The sequence below is a fragment of the Lactuca saligna genome, chromosome 7 (assembly GCF_052625555.1).
Source record: "Lactuca saligna cultivar CGN05327 chromosome 7, ASM5262555v1, whole genome shotgun sequence".
In the NCBI taxonomy this organism is placed as follows: domain Eukaryota; kingdom Viridiplantae; phylum Streptophyta; class Magnoliopsida; order Asterales; family Asteraceae; genus Lactuca; species Lactuca saligna.
This window is the reverse complement of record NC_136423.1, coordinates 10,987,194-11,003,457: the sequence shown is the minus strand read 5'-3', so window position 1 is coordinate 11,003,457 and position 16,264 is coordinate 10,987,194. Positions and strand designations below refer to the sequence as shown.

The window sequence follows — 16,264 nt, the reverse complement described above, 5'->3', positions numbered from 1 at the left end:
TATTTTGGATTATTATGAAAGGTAAATATAATATTTTAAAATTTTATGAAGGGTAAATATAATATTTAAAAATTAAATTAGATAAATATGATATTTTAATTAAAAAAAAAAAGTGAAAATCTCCCTTAATTTTAGACTTTTAGCATATATTCCCTTTTTAAGTTGTAATCTCCGTACCTAAAAACCTTCGCCTTTTTCTCTCTCTCTCTCTCTCTTACAGTCATACTCCTTCCCAACAGACGAGATGGCCACCAACAAACGAACAAAGAACACGCACAAATATTATATATATAAACCTCTCTTCGTGACATAGATGTAGAGAGAGAAAGTAGGGAGAGAAACACAACCAATACTTTCTATATTCTTGTATATATATATTTGAATATACACAATATAATCATCAAAGAGAGAAATTGATTTAAGCTCATTTTTTGTGTTCTTCTATTAGAACTTTAGATCCAGTAAAACCCTAGAGAACTCCTGCATTTGCCTTCAAGAATTACTGGTAAACTTTTTTAATGAATTGCTTCTTGATATGTTTTTTTCATCAGTTTGATCGCGAAAGTGGTGATCGGAGGTTTATTTCTTGATGCGGATTTTAATTCGGTGTCGTGAACGGATTAGGATTCGTTTTTAATTTCGCAGTTTGCTGTGAAGTTGAAGAAGTTCTGCGCTTGTGTTTGTGGTCGGTAATGGTGGAATTAACGGTGAATTAGTGTGCGCGCTTTGAGTTTTTGTTACCGGCAATGGAGGACAGAGGAGGAGGCGGCGGTGGATCATTTGTTGCAGTTAGGAGGATTTCACATGGACTTGATAGAAGCAACACCTGTAATACAACTTCAGGTATATGACTCATTGTTTAACTTCATTATGATCGTAGCACCATATTATACGTTTCTCTGTAAAGAGGTAATTGTGAAAATTCCGATCTGTCGCAATTAGATATTAGATGATTGCTTTCATTGATATATGTGATGAGTTCAGCTTGCTTGTTAGTATAATTACCTTAATCAAATATCAATTATAAACAATTTCATTTCAAATTGTTTGATTTTTTTTTTTTTTTGAAAGAGACAAAAGCCTCGGCAAAACAAATTGTTTGATTGTGCATACACGATCATGAACATTTGATATATTGGTTTGGTTCAGTTAAAAATTAAATCAAATTGGCCTTGGGATATGCCCTTTTTGACAATTTAGAGTGCATCTCCCATCAAATTTAAGTTTTAGTTTAATTATTTAAACCATCATATAGTCATGAATTTGGTGAACTTAGGAACTCTGCTTTTGGCCCTGTTTCTTTTTTATGTGCAGCTGAGGTTGCAGCAGGCTCAGCAGCATGGCTTGGCAGAGGCCTCTCATGTGTTTGTGTTCAGGGAAGAGAAGGTGACTCTCGCCCATCATTTGATTTGACCCCTGCCCAGGTACCGTTTTAAACCTGTTAAGATGATTGATGCATGTGATTTTCTGTAGTACACCTGGATCTGGTAAATTGCTCAATGCCATGAAAGCCAAGATCTAGCCATGTCAGACAACCAAGTATGGGACTTGGTAGATTAATGTAGAAAACATTGTAACAAGCCCTTTACCCAAAACTATCCAGATAAGGTTAAAAGTGAAAAATGGATACTAAAGGTGTGTTTGGCTTGCAGAATTCTGTGGATTTGGACGTAATTGGAAATCAATTCCATTCCAATCCCGTAATTGGTGGCTAATGAGTACAGAATTGGATTCCGTTGGAATTCACGAAATCCTTCCACCCATGGATTTCAACTTTCCATCCTTAAACCATGGAATTCAATTCCCATCATTTTTTCATGTTCAAAATACTCAAAAGCCCTTTTAAAACCTAGAATTTACAAGTAAGTAAATGCCTCTCGCATGTTCCTTTTCTTTCCCTTTTGTAGCTCACAAATTCCATCTCGTTTCCACCTAGACAAATTGTGACGGAATTCAATTCATTCATATTCCAAATCCTCCAGATTCCAATTCCATTTCCTTTCAAAACATTATGCGAACCAAACACCCCAGCAGATGACATGAAAAACATCCTTCCACGTGATCCTATCTAAGATCCTATCCATATCTATTTCTAGTTTTCTACTTTTCCCTATTGTCAGTTATGGCTAGCCAGTGTGTCCAAAGAATCTATATGCTAAAACTTTGATGGGCTTTTTTCTTATTCATTTATAAGAAGATGGTTATAAAGCATGACTTTGCTAGGATTGTAGGCAGAAAGTATAAATATTTTGTGATTAAAATCTTTACCACTTCCATCATTTCCTTTTAAACAGTGTATGATATGATAAGAATCTGATTGTTCATTTCTTTTCGCCATTGCCAGGAAGATTGTTTACAGAGGCTGCAAATCCGTTTAGATGTTGCCTATGATAGTTCAATTCCGGGACATCAGGTAAATGTCTTCCTCCTTTTGCAGAAACACATATTCTTGATGTTTGTAAATACTAAATAGATTTCATAACTAAGATTTATGGCTACAATACAAGAAGTAGGTTTAAATTAATCTCCCATTTTTGCAATTTTATTGATGTTGTAGCAAGCATTGAGGGCATTATGGGGAGCCGCCTTTCCTGAAGAGGAACTCCATGATCTAATTTCTGAACAGTGGAAGGAGATGGGGTGGCAAGGGAAAGATCCTTCCACTGATTTTCGGTAAATCACATTTTATTGTTGTTCCTTGAGATCTTCCATTCAAAATTATGCAGTTTTTAAGACCTGGAATTTTGTGATAGGGGTGGTGGGTTTATATCACTGGAAAACTTATTGTATTTTGCCAGAAATTTCCCGGTACTCTCTCTCTCTCTCTCTCTCTCTCTCTCTCACACACACACACATACACACATACTCAGAAGTTCTTCATGTATGTAAAACTAAGGGTCCGTTTGGTTCGTATGTTTTCTGGAAGGAACAGAATAAGTTTCTTTTCTTTGTCAAACATGATACACTTGCATCCATGTAATTGTATTTTCTTTTCATTTTCGTTATTTCTCCAGAAGGAGGTTATTCACTGGTTACATTTTTTTGCAGAAATCATTTCAAGATCTTCTTAGAAAGCGAGAAGGCGTCCGTTCCATGTGGGAATATCCTTTTGCTGTAGCTGGTGTCAACATTACATTCATGCTTATTCAGATGTTGGATCTTGAAGCAGGTTTTCCAGGATATTTTAAATAATAATTAATTTAGGAGTTTAATGCGTTGCAGACTAAGATGTTGTTCTTTTTTGACTTAATCCTGTTAGGCTGTAAGCTTTATATTAGTGTTTCTTTTTTGACTTGATACAGAAAATTATGGAAAGGAAACCTTCCCATTTGAGTCCTAAATTTTTACAGATTTGCCCTCATTCACTTAATGGGGAAAAAAAGAAACAGGGCCTAATAGAGTTTTTCTACTTTGCAGTTAAACCACGAAGTTTTGTGGGAGCAACCTTCTTGAAGTTTCTTTCAGGTACAAGTATTTATTTGTTCTATTATATAAAACTAATTTTGGAGCTAATAATTTAATTTTTTGGTTTTATTTTCTCTATTTTCCAAACAGAAAACGAATTGGCATTTGACCTTCTTTATTGCATAACGTTCAAGCTAATGGATCACCAGTGGCTTGCTATGCATGCATCTTACATGGATTTCAATGTATGTGATTTTTTTTTTCTCGTATTTTAGAAAAACAACTGACAAAATGAGAAAGTCTATGACAACAAATTAAGTTACTCTTTTTTTTCATTCTGTAGAGAGATCAAGTCATCAAACACCATTAATATGAAAATGGTAAAAAAAAAAAAAAAAATAGAAATGTTGAGAAATCTGTGATGATTGCCATAGATTTGGTCATGACCACATTTTCTAGAAGGTGTTAGATGCAAAAAAAAAAAAAAAAAAAAAAAAAGCATTGATTTGTTTATCATAAAATCCTACTTTCATTTCTTCCTATTATAGTATTGTACATTGAAATTTTTTATCCAGTTATAGAAATTTCATCCAAATACAAAGCAATTTTCAGTGTTATATTGATACGAAAAATAATTAAAAGTAGAATGCTATGATTGTGTAAAATGAAAGTAGGATGCTATAATAATAATAATAATACAGAGATAAATGGGAAGTGAGGCGTATATGATTTGTGTTGCAGGCGGTGATGAAGTCAACACGTCGTCAGCTTGAAAGAGAGCTTCTGCAAGAAGACGTAACAAGGCTGGAAGATATACCCTCCTACAGCCTTCTCAGCCGATAGCAGTTTAAGTCTGTTTGATTTGACAACACTTTTAGCTACAAAAAATGGATTTTTACTATTTACTAGTATATGGCAAATGCCCCAACTGTTTGATTCAATATTATTTCTGTGTAAAACTGTTGTATAAGGAAGCAAAGAAGAAACATTAATTTGTAAGGGTGCTGGTGGGTTGATTGCTTGTCTAATACAAACTAGTCTTGTGGGGCGATGCTTATAATATTTATTATTATATGACATGAATCGTTTCATTTGTGTGTAGTTTCAAGTTTCATCCTTTTCTAGATCTATATGTAAGTTATGGGCAAATTGCATGAAATAGCACATAGTTTACTCTTCCAACCAATATAGGCAATGTACTTTACCTTTTACATATAGGTTATAATATATACATTTCTCAACCGTTTATAGCAATCTGCGATATGAAACCTATGATAATATGATGTGGCATCCGTTGTCATGACAATATCACATGTCACATACAAACATGCCAATGTGGATTTTTTTAATGATTCTAAGTTTTATTCTTACATATCAAATGATCTGACTATCAAGCATAAACTAAGGTTTTTGATTATCAAATCCGTAGTTCGATAGATTTTAGTTACTAATGGTCGTTAGAAATTTAAAGATTTTGGTTTGGATTTCTTTCTGACTTCTATTTTGGTTTTGTTTTGTTGTTGTTTTTTTATGCTTCTATGCGAATTTGATATTTGAATTGCCTCTTAGGCAGTGATTGGATGCCAAATAAGTAATAGAATTGAAAAAAAAAAACACTTGTAATGGGTTACTGGTTTAGTGGTTTTTGGAATAAATTTGCTATAAATCCTATAATTTGCAACTATGTTGCTATTATGGTAAAAATTGAAGCCTATTGCACATATTGTTATGAATGCAAAATATATTGTTATTTCCCTGCCACAATTTTCCATATAACTTAATCTGTAGTTTTGTACAAAGTTATATGTTCAGAAAATAAGTAGGAAAAACCACAAAAATTCGAGAAAAACTGGACCAGATTCGATTAGATACAAAAGCCGGACCGTTCCATAAGTATGGAAAAATCACAAAAATGAATTACATAATTTACTCTTTTATCCAATATCTTGTATTTTTATTTGTATATTTATGATATTTTTAGAAGTTTGATTGTGTAGGACACACATCCTCTTGTGATAAAAGAGATTACTATAACTTTATACAGTATAACCCAGCCCAGAGACAGTTATGCGGACAACCGCCAAGGCCCAATCGTGGTCGATTAGGACATTAGGAGCAGGGAGCAAGGGATGATTACATAGACGCAGCCTCAGATTGGGCGGGAAACAAAGGGTATCGTTCACAATCGCCCAGGCATTAGTTCTTAAACTACAAGGTTCTGCATCTATTTAATCAGGTATTGTTCTCAATTATATTTCCGTTTTACTATTTGAGTATGGTTTGCTATTATCTAGGGTTTATATGTTGTTTGCATCTTCTTGTGTTTTTTCTCAAATATCTTAATCTCAGTTTTATTATTGGAACTTGGTTTGTTTGGTCGATGATTATATACGGTTTATATGCTTAGTAATCGAAGATTGGAAGGTTAATGGTTATCTACGGGACTTGATTTCTAGTTTTAATTTTAATGTTTGAAGCTTCTAAACTTCCAAATTCCAATGGAATTCATATTGATTGAAAGTATTTACTAATGCTACCTGTTAGAGTCAAGCTTAACTTATGGAGATTAAAGTCCAGTTTAGTTTTTTTGTTTCTCCTTTGGCTTTTAGTTTTTAATTTCTACTTTATTTTTTTTTATTTAATACAAAATTAGCAAACTATATAAAAGCATCAAAATCCTGCATTTTTAAGGTGTAACACAAAGCTTTCATATGAAATAATATAGAAACAGTTAGAAACATTAATGCTTTAGGATGTACTACTAGAAATGCAATGACATTACTGTAAATTTGAAGTAATTAGTTGCCATATTATTACATTAACCCTTAATAGAATAAAGGGAGTTAGATAGAAAATGTCACCCATGAAAAACCATAGAGATCAATCTTGGCGAGAAACCTACGCGTTTTCAGTTGTATTACCATCTTGCTGTTCACAAAGTGTTTGATAAAATGTCAGTATGATTTGAATATTTGTAATGATTTTTTATTGGCATCAATAAAGTAACAGAGTAATATGAAGAAATCAAAGCAAGCAGAGGCATCCGAAAGCGAAGATGGAGTTGATATGATCAGTAAAATGCCGGATCATGTTCTTCAGTTGATTCTTTCACGTCTTCAAGGTACAGAAGAAGTTGTTCGAACAAGCATCTTGTCGACACGATGGAGGCATTTGTGGATTCCAATTCCCTGTGTAGACATAGATGATTTCCGAGGGATGAATCTTTTACAAAGATTCGATAAAACCAAATTTAGAGAGTTTGTGTTTTGGGTTTTGGCAAACAAATCCGTGGATTTGGATAGTTTTCGTCTAAGTTATGTATTCTACTACAATAAATCGACACTTGGGCAATGGATTCACATTGCTGTTATGAAAAACGTGAAAAAACTTGACTTGGTGTTAAGCCCTCGGAGTAAATCTGAGGTTGTCAAGGTGCCCCATTGTCTGGTAACTTGCAGTTCATTGGAGGAATTAAGGTTGTCTTTGTCCGGATGTCATCTAAGTGTGCCTAATATTACTACAGGGTTTTCAGCACTTAAGGTTCTTGTGTTGAAAAAGGTTGATTTGTTCGATGATTTTTCAGTTAAATATTTTTTCGAAAGCTGCCCATTGCTTGAGGAGTTGTGGTTGATAGACTGTTTTATACACGAACTTTATACTCTTCGTATTTCATGTCCGAACCTCAAGAGTCTTACAATTGTCAACAAGGCGGGGGTTAGTTATGAAGTGTTCAAGAAGAATAAGGGCATGTTTGATACGCTAAAAATTTCTTGCCCAAAGTTGGTGTCTTTGATGCTATCAGGTTATGTAGCTGGTGAATTTATCTTTGAAACAAGTATGCCCTCCTTGAAGGAAGTTTTTATTCACCCTGAAGAACTGACTGAAGATGAAAGGCCCCTTGTCGATGGGTTTGTTGGAATAAGTCATGTGGAATTATTGTGCATCACTCTTTACTGTGTCTCAATGGTAGGTTCTTATTCTCTTTGTATTGTATGTATGAACAATTCTTAAATAATAACCTGTACACTGTTGTGGTAGTGCTATTTTCCGCCAAATGATGTCCCTGTATCTCTACCCAATCTCAAGACTTTGGAGATAACAACTGGTGCATTTGCAATGAATGATCTCATCCCATTTCTCATATGTTTTCCACATCTGGAGACTCTCCGTTTGTTCATTACACAGGTATTCTCGTTTCTCATATCAAATGGTGTTCTTTTTTTATTTATGTATATAACAAAATTTGAACCATGTATTTTTAGGTAGATCAGTTGGAAGACTGGAAACTAGATGATATTGCATCAATGAGAATCTTGACTCGTCATTTGAAATTGGTTGAGTTTCTTGGTTTCGATGGAGATGATCGGAAACTGGCTATAGCTCGTGCCATAATGGAGCATGGAGATGCATTGGAGGAAATGGTTTTCTTGTGGCAACAGGACGCCAAGCACCATGAGAAGTCGATGGAGGCTATGAAGGAAATGTCAAATTTTCACAAGGCTTCTTCAACTGTCAAACTTACAACTGTACTTCAGCCAGCTCACCCTCGATTCAAGCTCTGAGTCTTTTATTTGAGTTGAGATCGAGCTTGTTACTCTTTTGATGAACTGACGTTAAATGCTTTTTGTAAACTGTACGTAGTAACTACCAATTCATGTTATGGGGTAAACCAGATCTTTTGGTCTTATGTGAATTGTGGCGGATGCTTCTTGTTGTTAGATTTGGAATTTTGTAGGGGTGAGCATAATAACCGAAAAACCGAACCTGAACCTGAACCAAAACCAAATTAACCGATATAATTGAACCATAATAACCGAACCATTTTAAAAACCGTTGGTTCGGTTTTTAATTTTTGTTAACCGATAACTAACGGTTTGGTTATGGTTCTATAGGTTAACCGAACCATTATTAACCGAACCGTTAACTTTATATTCTAATATAAAAAATTATAGATTATATATAAATTATAAAATAATATATTAAAACTTATTTAAAACCCATTAAAATTCCAAAATATAATTCATTAATCCTCACTTATCAGGAGACAAACGGAAAATCAAACCATCAAAGGTTGATCACGCAGACACACACAATCTTCCAATCATGCCAATATTTAGATTATTCATTAATGTTGTAATTCTTAATCGGCTAGTTCTACAGTTTGTAAACATTATTCACAATTAGTTTAATCTTCACACTCATAATCCTAAATTGATGATTCTTACACCGTTAATCCTAATCAAAGATCATTTTGATTTTATAGAACTATTCGAATGATTTTTTGACTTAATGACATTGAATGTATATGAGTGATTGAAATTTTTTTTTTTATCCAGATAACACATAATATTAATGTTTGGCTATTTTATTTTATAGTTTTTGATTTAATCGAATTGAACGTGTATGAATGTATGGCTTTATTTGAATGTTAATATTAATTATCAATATATGAAATTATTAATGTCAATTTTTTGAAAGTTTTATATTTTTATTTAATATTTTTTATTTTAAATGTGATTATGTGTTATCTCACTCTCAGTATCAAATGTACACATGTTTTTTATTACTATAAGTTAGGGTACAAACATTGGCGTCGAGGACTTTTTTGTATTCCGTTTTCATTTTTTATGTCAATATACTTTCGCTATTTATATTATTTTGAACATTATGGTTAACCAATATTAACCATTAACCAAAACCGTTAACCGACAAAAACCATTAACCATAACCAATATTTAACCATACCCAATGGTTACCAAAATGTATTAACCAATCATAATGGTTATGGTTCGGTTTTGACCAATAACCGAACCAAACCGCCCCATACACACCCCTTGAATTTTGTATAATCTAACATGATGTTGCTTCTTAGACTACAGCTGAAAAAAAATCAGCTTGATTTGATTGTGCTGCCCAACGAAAATAAAATAATACATTAGGATATGTATTGTAAAAGCAGAACCAAAATGACAGCTTGTTTACTCGATTTTAATGATAGAAAGAAGAAACAAAAGTTGATCTGCATATTAAATATGCATTGTGTGAAAAATAATGACAAACAACTCTACTTTATTCATACTAGAGGAAAGACTATGTAGTCTTCTAGACACCCCCATGTTGCATGAAAATAGCTACATTATCTATTCTACGTCTCTACCTATAGAAGTGGTACAACCAAAGACCCATTCTTCCAAGTTCCAACCCCACAAAATTCGGTCAAACTATAGTGGACCATGTCTAGATAACAAACTAATAACTAAAGCATAAAATGTAAAACCATATTTTTTTTATTTCAATTTTCCAACATCATGATTATACCCAACAATATGTTCAAGAGTGACCTTTTGGAAAAATTGGATCTTTCTACTAACTTCAAAGCCTGGCGCTACCAACTTTGCATCTTTCTACTAAGTCTACTTGAAACCTAAAAGGCACAACAACAAAATGATAAGCTACAAGTGAGTAACCATGACTAAAAATATAAATTAGTTACACAACTTAATATATCATTAAGCTAATCAGTACAATTTGCACAATGCCTTTCAACAATTTAGTATACACTCAAATTCAGTGTTATTACGCAAATTCCTTAATAATCAAGGTTACAATTAATCAAGTGTTATTCTACAATTAACTATCCATAGTAGACTTTCAGGCTTACAGCCATGCAAACTATTATCAAATCCAAAAAACATTTCCTCAGTGGTATCATAACTACACAAACTACCACCGTTTTTTTTTTTTTTTTGAACAAGTGAATTATATCAAAAACTAGCAAAAAATAACAAAATCACAAAGACACGACTAGATAAAGGTTATTAAGTCAATCAATAGAGTTTCTAAAAACAAACCAATTAAATGAAAAATCAACAACATTTTAAAAAATCTCTCTCTTTGAGTAATCTCTAGTTATCGCCAAACAAAAGATCATTTTGGAATCGCCAAATACACCAAACAGTCCAAACTACATAAATAATAGCTTCAACCATCGCCTTTTTTCTACACTCCACTAAAAACCGAATCCAACCACAAGATGATGTCATTAATAGCCTTCCATCTTGAAACCACTATATCAAGCCAACATAAGACCTTTCTCCAAATGCTAATCGATAGCTCGTAGGAAACAAAAATTTGATCCAAAATGTCAACCGATGTAGAACACATCGGACACAATAAGGACAAAACTTCTCTAGTTGTTTATACCAATATGTGACATGAAACTTATGAAAATCTGACGTGACATCCATTGTTGTTGTGTCACTCACCACATCACATGCCACATACAAACATGCCAATGTGTTTTTTTATAATTTTTTTAATGATTTTTAAAATTTGTTCTTACATATCCAATGATTAGATTATCAAACATAAACTAAGGCTTTTAATTATCAAAACAATAGTTTGCTAGATTTTACTAATGGGTGTTAGAACTATAAGTATTTTGGTTTGGATTTCTTACGACTTTTTTTTTAACGTTTCCATGTGGATTTGGTATTTGAATTACCTTGTTGGTGTTAATTGGATGCCTGATAAGCAACAAAATTGAAGGGTTACTGGATTTTCAAAATAAATTTGATATAATCACTATAAATTGTAACTAAGGCAAAAATCGAAACATATGGTATCGCCCATACAGTTATAAATGCAAAATATATTGTTATTTCCCTGCCACAATTTTCCATGCAACTTAAATTTATAAAGTTACATGTTAGAAAAGTAGCGAAAAACTGGACCGATTCCAAATGAATAGGAAAAGATGGAGCGGATCAAAATGTATACGAAGTTGTTCATGTAAGATGATCTTGAATAGTCTATGGATACGAAAAACTGGACCGGATCAAAAACCACAAAAATTAATTACATACTTTACTCTTTTATCTAATATGTTGTATACTTATGATATTTTCAGAAGTTGATTATACATGCAAAAATCCTATTGAGATAAAAGAGATCGTTATAATTTAAAAAAATAACATCATAAATGCTCCCTTTCCTTTTTAACAAACACTTGTCAAACGATACTCTAAAAATTGTCCTAATGGAATAGGAAAAACTGGACTGATCCATAAGTAGAAGAAAACCACAAGAACAAAAATGTGATTTACTGCCAGGCCCAGCCCAGAACAGCCTCGGGCTTAATCTGAGGCCCAGAAGATGTTCCTGAAAGTCGAGAATCAGCTGAGAAGCGAAATAATCGCATAGAGAGCAAGGGGATTAGGGTGCAGATGCAGACTCAAATTGGCTGGGAAAAGAAGGAAATCTTTCATGGCCTCCAGTTACTTCTTAAACCATAAGGCTCTGCACCTATCTGATCAGGTATTTTTCTCAAATATCAGGTTTTTTTTTTTGAATGTGGTTTGCTATCATCTGGGGTTTATATATTCTTTATATCTTCTTGCAAATATGTTAAATTTCAGTTTTATCATATGAATTTGATTTGTTTGGTTGATGATTAATGTCTGAAGTTTTTGAAGACCCGAGGTTATCGACTAATGTAGGACTTAGTTTTCAGTTGTTTTATTTGTGTGTATTGTTTGAAGTTTTGAAGCTTCTAACCTTCTCATGAAACTCATATTGATTGAAAGTATTTAATATTGCGTCCTGTGAGAGTCAAGCTTAACTTATGGTGATTAAAGTCCAACTTATATCTAAAAAAAATTATTCACAAACTGTTTGATAAAATGTCTTACTGAATGATCTTTTATTCACATCACAGTAACAGACCCATGGATAAATCCAAGCAAACAAATGCATCAGAAGGAGAAGATGGGGTTGATTTGATCCGTAACTTGCCAGATCATGTTCTTCAGCTGATTCTTTCAGGTATTCCAAGTACTGAAGAAGTAATTCGAACAAGCATTTTGTCAAGAAGATGGAGGCATTTGTGGACTTCAATTCCATCTATAGACATAGATTATACCCGAGGATTGGATCCAGATAAAGAATTGGAAAGTAACGGATTCAAAGAGTTTGTGTATTGGGTTTTACTAAACAAAACTCTTGATTTGGATAGTTTTCGTTTATGTTGTGCGGATTACTACGATATGTCAACCATAAGGCGATGGATTCATGCGGCTGTTGTGAGAAAAGTCAAACTACTTGACTTGATGTTCAGCCCAATAGATGAGCCTGAGGATCTTGAGATACCCCATTGTATGGTGACTTGTAGTTCGTTGGAAGTGTTAAGATTATGTTTGCTCGGATATCGTCGTCTATGTTTGCCTAAGATTCCAGGGTTCCCTGCACTTAGGGTTCTTGAGTTGAACGATGTTGTATTGAGCGATATTTATAGAAGAAAGGGTGATTTGGTAAAATATTTTCTTGAAAGCTGCCCATTGCTTGAGGATTTGAGTTTGTTAAACTGCTGTACTCCGTCTGGATCTCTTGTTATTGCAAGTCCGAAGCTCAAGAATCTGAGAATTGAAAAGCAAGAAATGATACCTGATCCAGAAGTAGATGATATGTTAGATTGTCTGGGGCTTGAGATTTCTTGCCCAAATCTGGAGCTTTTGAAGTTAGTTGGCCCTGTATCTTTTAGTTTTTTATTCCGAAATCTACACTCCTTGAAGAAATCTATGATTCACTGTACAGACTTTTCACGTGAATCCTTTTCTGATGTTTTTGATGAAATATCTCATTTGGAATATTTGTCCATCAGCATTTGCTTTGTGGGACAGTTAGATGCTTATTCTCTTTTTAAACAATTCTTCATTTCGGCTAAAATATTTTGCATTGCAGCTTCTGAAATCTCTGTTTTAAGATAGAGCATATACTTTTTTTTTTTTTTTAATTGTTTAACCGGTATTAGACAGCTGTGTACCAACTTTCATTAGATCTATGAAAAAGTCTTTATGCAACCTTTCCTTTATAGTTTTGCAAAAAGATAGGGCTGTCTGATGCTTGCCTTATGTTAGATTAGAACATTAATCAGAAGCTATAAAAGAAACTTTCTTGATGTTATTTCCTTTTGACCTAATGGAATTAACAAGGACTGTCTAACAGGGCTTAATGTAGCTACATGCCTTTTATGGGTTTTGATATTGAATCTTTGTCATTTGGTTACATACTAACTTGCCTATTTAATTATTGCCATGCATGAATAACATCCTGTAAATTTTGACTTGTAGTGCTATTGGCCAGAAAAAGATGAGCCTGTATCTCTACCTAATCTCAAGACTTTGGAGATAACAGTTGATGACCCGCAAGGATTGTATATGATCATCGAATTTCTCGAATGTTTTCCGGATTTGGATTCTCTCCATTTAATCTTTGTAAAGGTATTCTCATTCTCATATCAAATGTTATTTTGTATATGATCATGAAAAATTCCTGCTTATTTACCTACGAATGGATCAAGCTGGTTATACTTTAGTAAACTAGTAAAATAAAAAAGTTAGCTCAATGGGTTTATCGTATCCAAGCTGTGGAAATGTTTAATCATTTTATAGAGATATTTTTTAACTGATAAATTATTATTATTTATTTAAAAAGATCCTTGTAGTTGATTGAAGCTAAATTTTGATGCAGTTATGACTGTCTCTTCACAATATTTTGGTGTAGTGTAAGAACACGGCACCAGAAATTTTGGTTGCAATAAGAAAAGTTAGACTTGAGTTGTAAGAAAAAACAAACGACATTATATTTCACTAAGTTGTCTGTCTTAGTTATGTTTGTATAAGTTTATATAATTATTAGTTGATGATATTAATGGGGCCCGGTATCAACCTAGAGGTATTTTGAAAATATATTATCTCTATTATTTTAGCGAAATTTGTTAAATTTACCAAATATCAAAAAAGAGGTTTTACTGGTTTTAATATTTATGTTGAAGAATTCAAAACTAGTTTGGATTTTTTTTCACCTCAACATGAAAAACTAGTGCTTTTGTTTGATGATGTAGCATGTTTATGGATTGAACAAGTGGCATCTACAAGAAGCCGAAAATATCAACATCTTGACTCGTCTGAAAAAGGTGGAGTTTCGTGACTTTGATGACGAAAAGCCGATACTAGTTGTAGCAAGAGCCTTATTGGAGCATGGAAATGGATTGGAGGAAATGGTTTTTAGTTGGGGTGATGAAGCCAAGTTCCATGAGATGTCATTGGAGACTATGAATCAAGTCTCAAATTTTCGCAAGGTTTCTTCAACTGTCCAACTTCGATTTGTGATTAACCCAAGCCAAGCCGATTCGTAGATTAGAAGTTGACTCGATTAATGTCAAGTCAAGCTCGTGCTCAAGCAACTCTAGTATTAAACTACTTAACTCGAGTCGGTTACACCTTAAGTCAAACTCACGACTCTCTACTCAGTTAAGGACTGATGTTACAAGCTCTGTATTAAAAATTGTGCAAGTAGTAGCCACTTTATTCATGTTATGGGTAAACCTAATTCCTTGGTTTCAAGTGGATGCTTGTTGGATTAGGGTTTTGGCATTGGGAATTGATTCGTACACAACATTTTTTTTCCATACACAACAATTTGTGTTTTAAAGTGTTGTATTGTACAACTTTATACACAACACTTTTTTTCCATACCTAACTTAATGTTGTTCATTTTCATTTAAATTAAGTCAATGTCGATTGTTTTTGAGTCAATCTCGAATAAATGAGTTGGCTCAACTCGATTACACCACTAATCCTCCTGATTAAGGAATCTTGTTGGGTGTTGTGTTAAATTTTCAGTTAATCTTTCCCGATTGGTCGTTGTGGTTTGCAAAAAGTATATCATGTTGAGGACAACTATATTAAATGCCAATTCTCATGATTTCATTTTGTTGCATGTTTGGCCTTTTAGGCCTTAAATCTAAATTGAGTTGCCATATTTTTTTAAATTACCAAGATGGTTTTGGATTAAATAATGAACCAATAAACCAATATTATCCATATATTTACCATGTATACAATGGACATATCTTTAACTGATTATTGAATAATCCTGATCTTTTTATGTTTTGTTTTTTATTTTTAGGTTTATTTTTTATCGGAAAAAAATGAATATATCAAATATAATTTTTTTTGTCAATTATAAATAGAGATCCATATTAATATAAAAAACTAATTTTTTTCTTTAGAATTTTAGTATAGATATATGAGTCTTATTGATTTTTTATCGAAAATAATTCAGATATAATGGTTATGTACCAACATTTTTCAACAATTATTTGTTAAAATATAATATTTTAGAAAGAGGATTCAATTGAAGACTTCCAAATTGCGCAAAATCCTTAGTGGATTACATAATCATCTATGATCTATCAATGAAAATATACAAAATAAATATATAAATAGGAGAATTAATCATTAAAAATGTCATTCATCTTCTGAATTACACAGTAATCAACATAATGGAGTTTACATAATATTTTTTTGGAGTATGAAGAAATTCTAGAAATGGTTTTCTTCTACAAACATTTGAGTTCAACTTTTCAAATAAAATTAATAATAAGTACCAAAAATGCAACAAAATAAACCACGAGAACTGTCCATGTGCAAAATTGGACTAACATTGTGATTTCGGCTATAACATAGGGATTATTTCTTCAATATACTCCAATGATGGCTTTATGAGGGAAAATAAGTAGTTTTGTGTATCAGAGTTTGTGTTACCGTATGAAAACTATTTAAGATTACAGTATAAAGCTTTCAAAAAAAAATATTTGATTCATTTGTGTTGTCCTATGAAAATAAATAGTAGATTATGGCATGATTGGTAGCGAGCTTTTGAGAGTTTTATATGAGCTTTTAGTTTTTTAGCTTATAAGAAAAAGCTTAAATTAAAGAAAAAAAAATTGTTTGGAAATACGAGTTTATAACTTTTATTTTAAACAAAAATCTTCTAATTCAAAAATTATTCAAGTTGC

The 16,264-nt window shown here is 32.7% G+C and overlaps 3 protein-coding genes across 7 annotated transcripts; all 3 read left to right on the top strand.

The window, feature by feature from the left end:
• Positions 1-201: 201 nt before the first annotated feature.
• LOC145004949 (uncharacterized) lies at positions 202-4,506 on the top strand. Of its 2 annotated transcripts, none has more exons than XM_078963980.1 (10): positions 202-505; positions 646-843; positions 1,315-1,424; positions 2,345-2,413; positions 2,558-2,673; positions 2,754-2,808; positions 3,049-3,169; positions 3,418-3,465; positions 3,556-3,650; positions 4,147-4,506. In XM_078963980.1, exons 2-10 carry the CDS (start codon positions 747-749, stop codon positions 4,246-4,248), a joined length of 813 nt encoding a protein of 270 aa, XP_078820106.1. In that variant the 5' UTR covers positions 202-505; positions 646-746; the 3' UTR covers positions 4,249-4,506. The 2 variants fall into 2 exon arrangements, with proteins under 2 accessions (XP_078820106.1, XP_078820105.1); XM_078963979.1 differs by having other exon boundaries at positions 625-843.
• A 925-nt stretch (positions 4,507-5,431) lies between these two features.
• LOC145006235 (F-box/FBD/LRR-repeat protein At5g56420-like) lies at positions 5,432-8,123 on the top strand. 2 transcript variants are annotated; one of them, XM_078965324.1, is made up of 4 exons: positions 5,432-5,641; positions 6,415-7,371; positions 7,444-7,590; positions 7,668-8,123. In XM_078965324.1, exons 2-4 carry the CDS (start codon positions 6,421-6,423, stop codon positions 7,965-7,967), a joined length of 1,398 nt encoding a protein of 465 aa, XP_078821450.1. In that variant the 5' UTR covers positions 5,432-5,641; positions 6,415-6,420; the 3' UTR covers positions 7,968-8,123. The 2 variants fall into 2 exon arrangements, with proteins under 2 accessions (XP_078821450.1, XP_078821449.1); XM_078965323.1 differs by having other exon boundaries at positions 6,409-7,371.
• Positions 8,124-11,571: 3,448 nt separating this feature from the next.
• On the top strand, positions 11,572-14,973 carry LOC145005165 (F-box/LRR-repeat protein 13-like). 3 transcript variants are annotated; one of them, XM_078964215.1, is made up of 4 exons: positions 11,573-11,721; positions 12,122-12,919; positions 13,533-13,682; positions 14,306-14,973. In XM_078964215.1, exons 2-3 carry the CDS (start codon positions 12,132-12,134, stop codon positions 13,591-13,593), a joined length of 849 nt encoding a protein of 282 aa, XP_078820341.1. In that variant the 5' UTR covers positions 11,573-11,721; positions 12,122-12,131; the 3' UTR covers positions 13,594-13,682; positions 14,306-14,973. The 3 variants fall into 3 exon arrangements, with proteins under 3 accessions (XP_078820339.1, XP_078820341.1, XP_078820340.1); XM_078964214.1 differs by lacking the exon at positions 14,306-14,973 and having other exon boundaries at positions 12,122-12,990; positions 13,533-13,680; XM_078964213.1 differs by lacking the exon at positions 14,306-14,973 and having other exon boundaries at positions 11,572-11,721; positions 12,122-13,680.
• Positions 14,974-16,264: the final 1,291 nt, after the last annotated feature.

Excerpts from the sequence above, each read along its gene's own strand:
- LOC145005165 (XM_078964213.1), top strand. The coding sequence starts at position 12,132 with ATGGATAAATCCAAGCAAACAAATGCATCAGAAGGAGAAGATGGGGTT.
- LOC145006235 (XM_078965324.1), top strand. The coding sequence starts at position 6,421 with ATGAAGAAATCAAAGCAAGCAGAGGCATCCGAAAGCGAAGATGGAGTT. Across the intron at positions 7,372-7,443 it reads CTCTTTACTGTGTCTCAATG|TGCTATTTTCCGCCAAATGA; the intron begins GTAGGTTCTTAT and ends CTGTTGTGGTAG. Across the intron at positions 7,591-7,667 it reads TCCGTTTGTTCATTACACAG|GTAGATCAGTTGGAAGACTG; the intron begins GTATTCTCGTTT and ends ATGTATTTTTAG.
- LOC145004949 (XM_078963980.1), top strand. The coding sequence starts at position 747 with ATGGAGGACAGAGGAGGAGGCGGCGGTGGATCATTTGTTGCAGTTAGG. Across the intron at positions 2,414-2,557 it reads GTTCAATTCCGGGACATCAG|CAAGCATTGAGGGCATTATG; the intron begins GTAAATGTCTTC and ends TTGATGTTGTAG. Across the intron at positions 2,674-2,753 it reads GATCCTTCCACTGATTTTCG|GGGTGGTGGGTTTATATCAC; the intron begins GTAAATCACATT and ends ATTTTGTGATAG.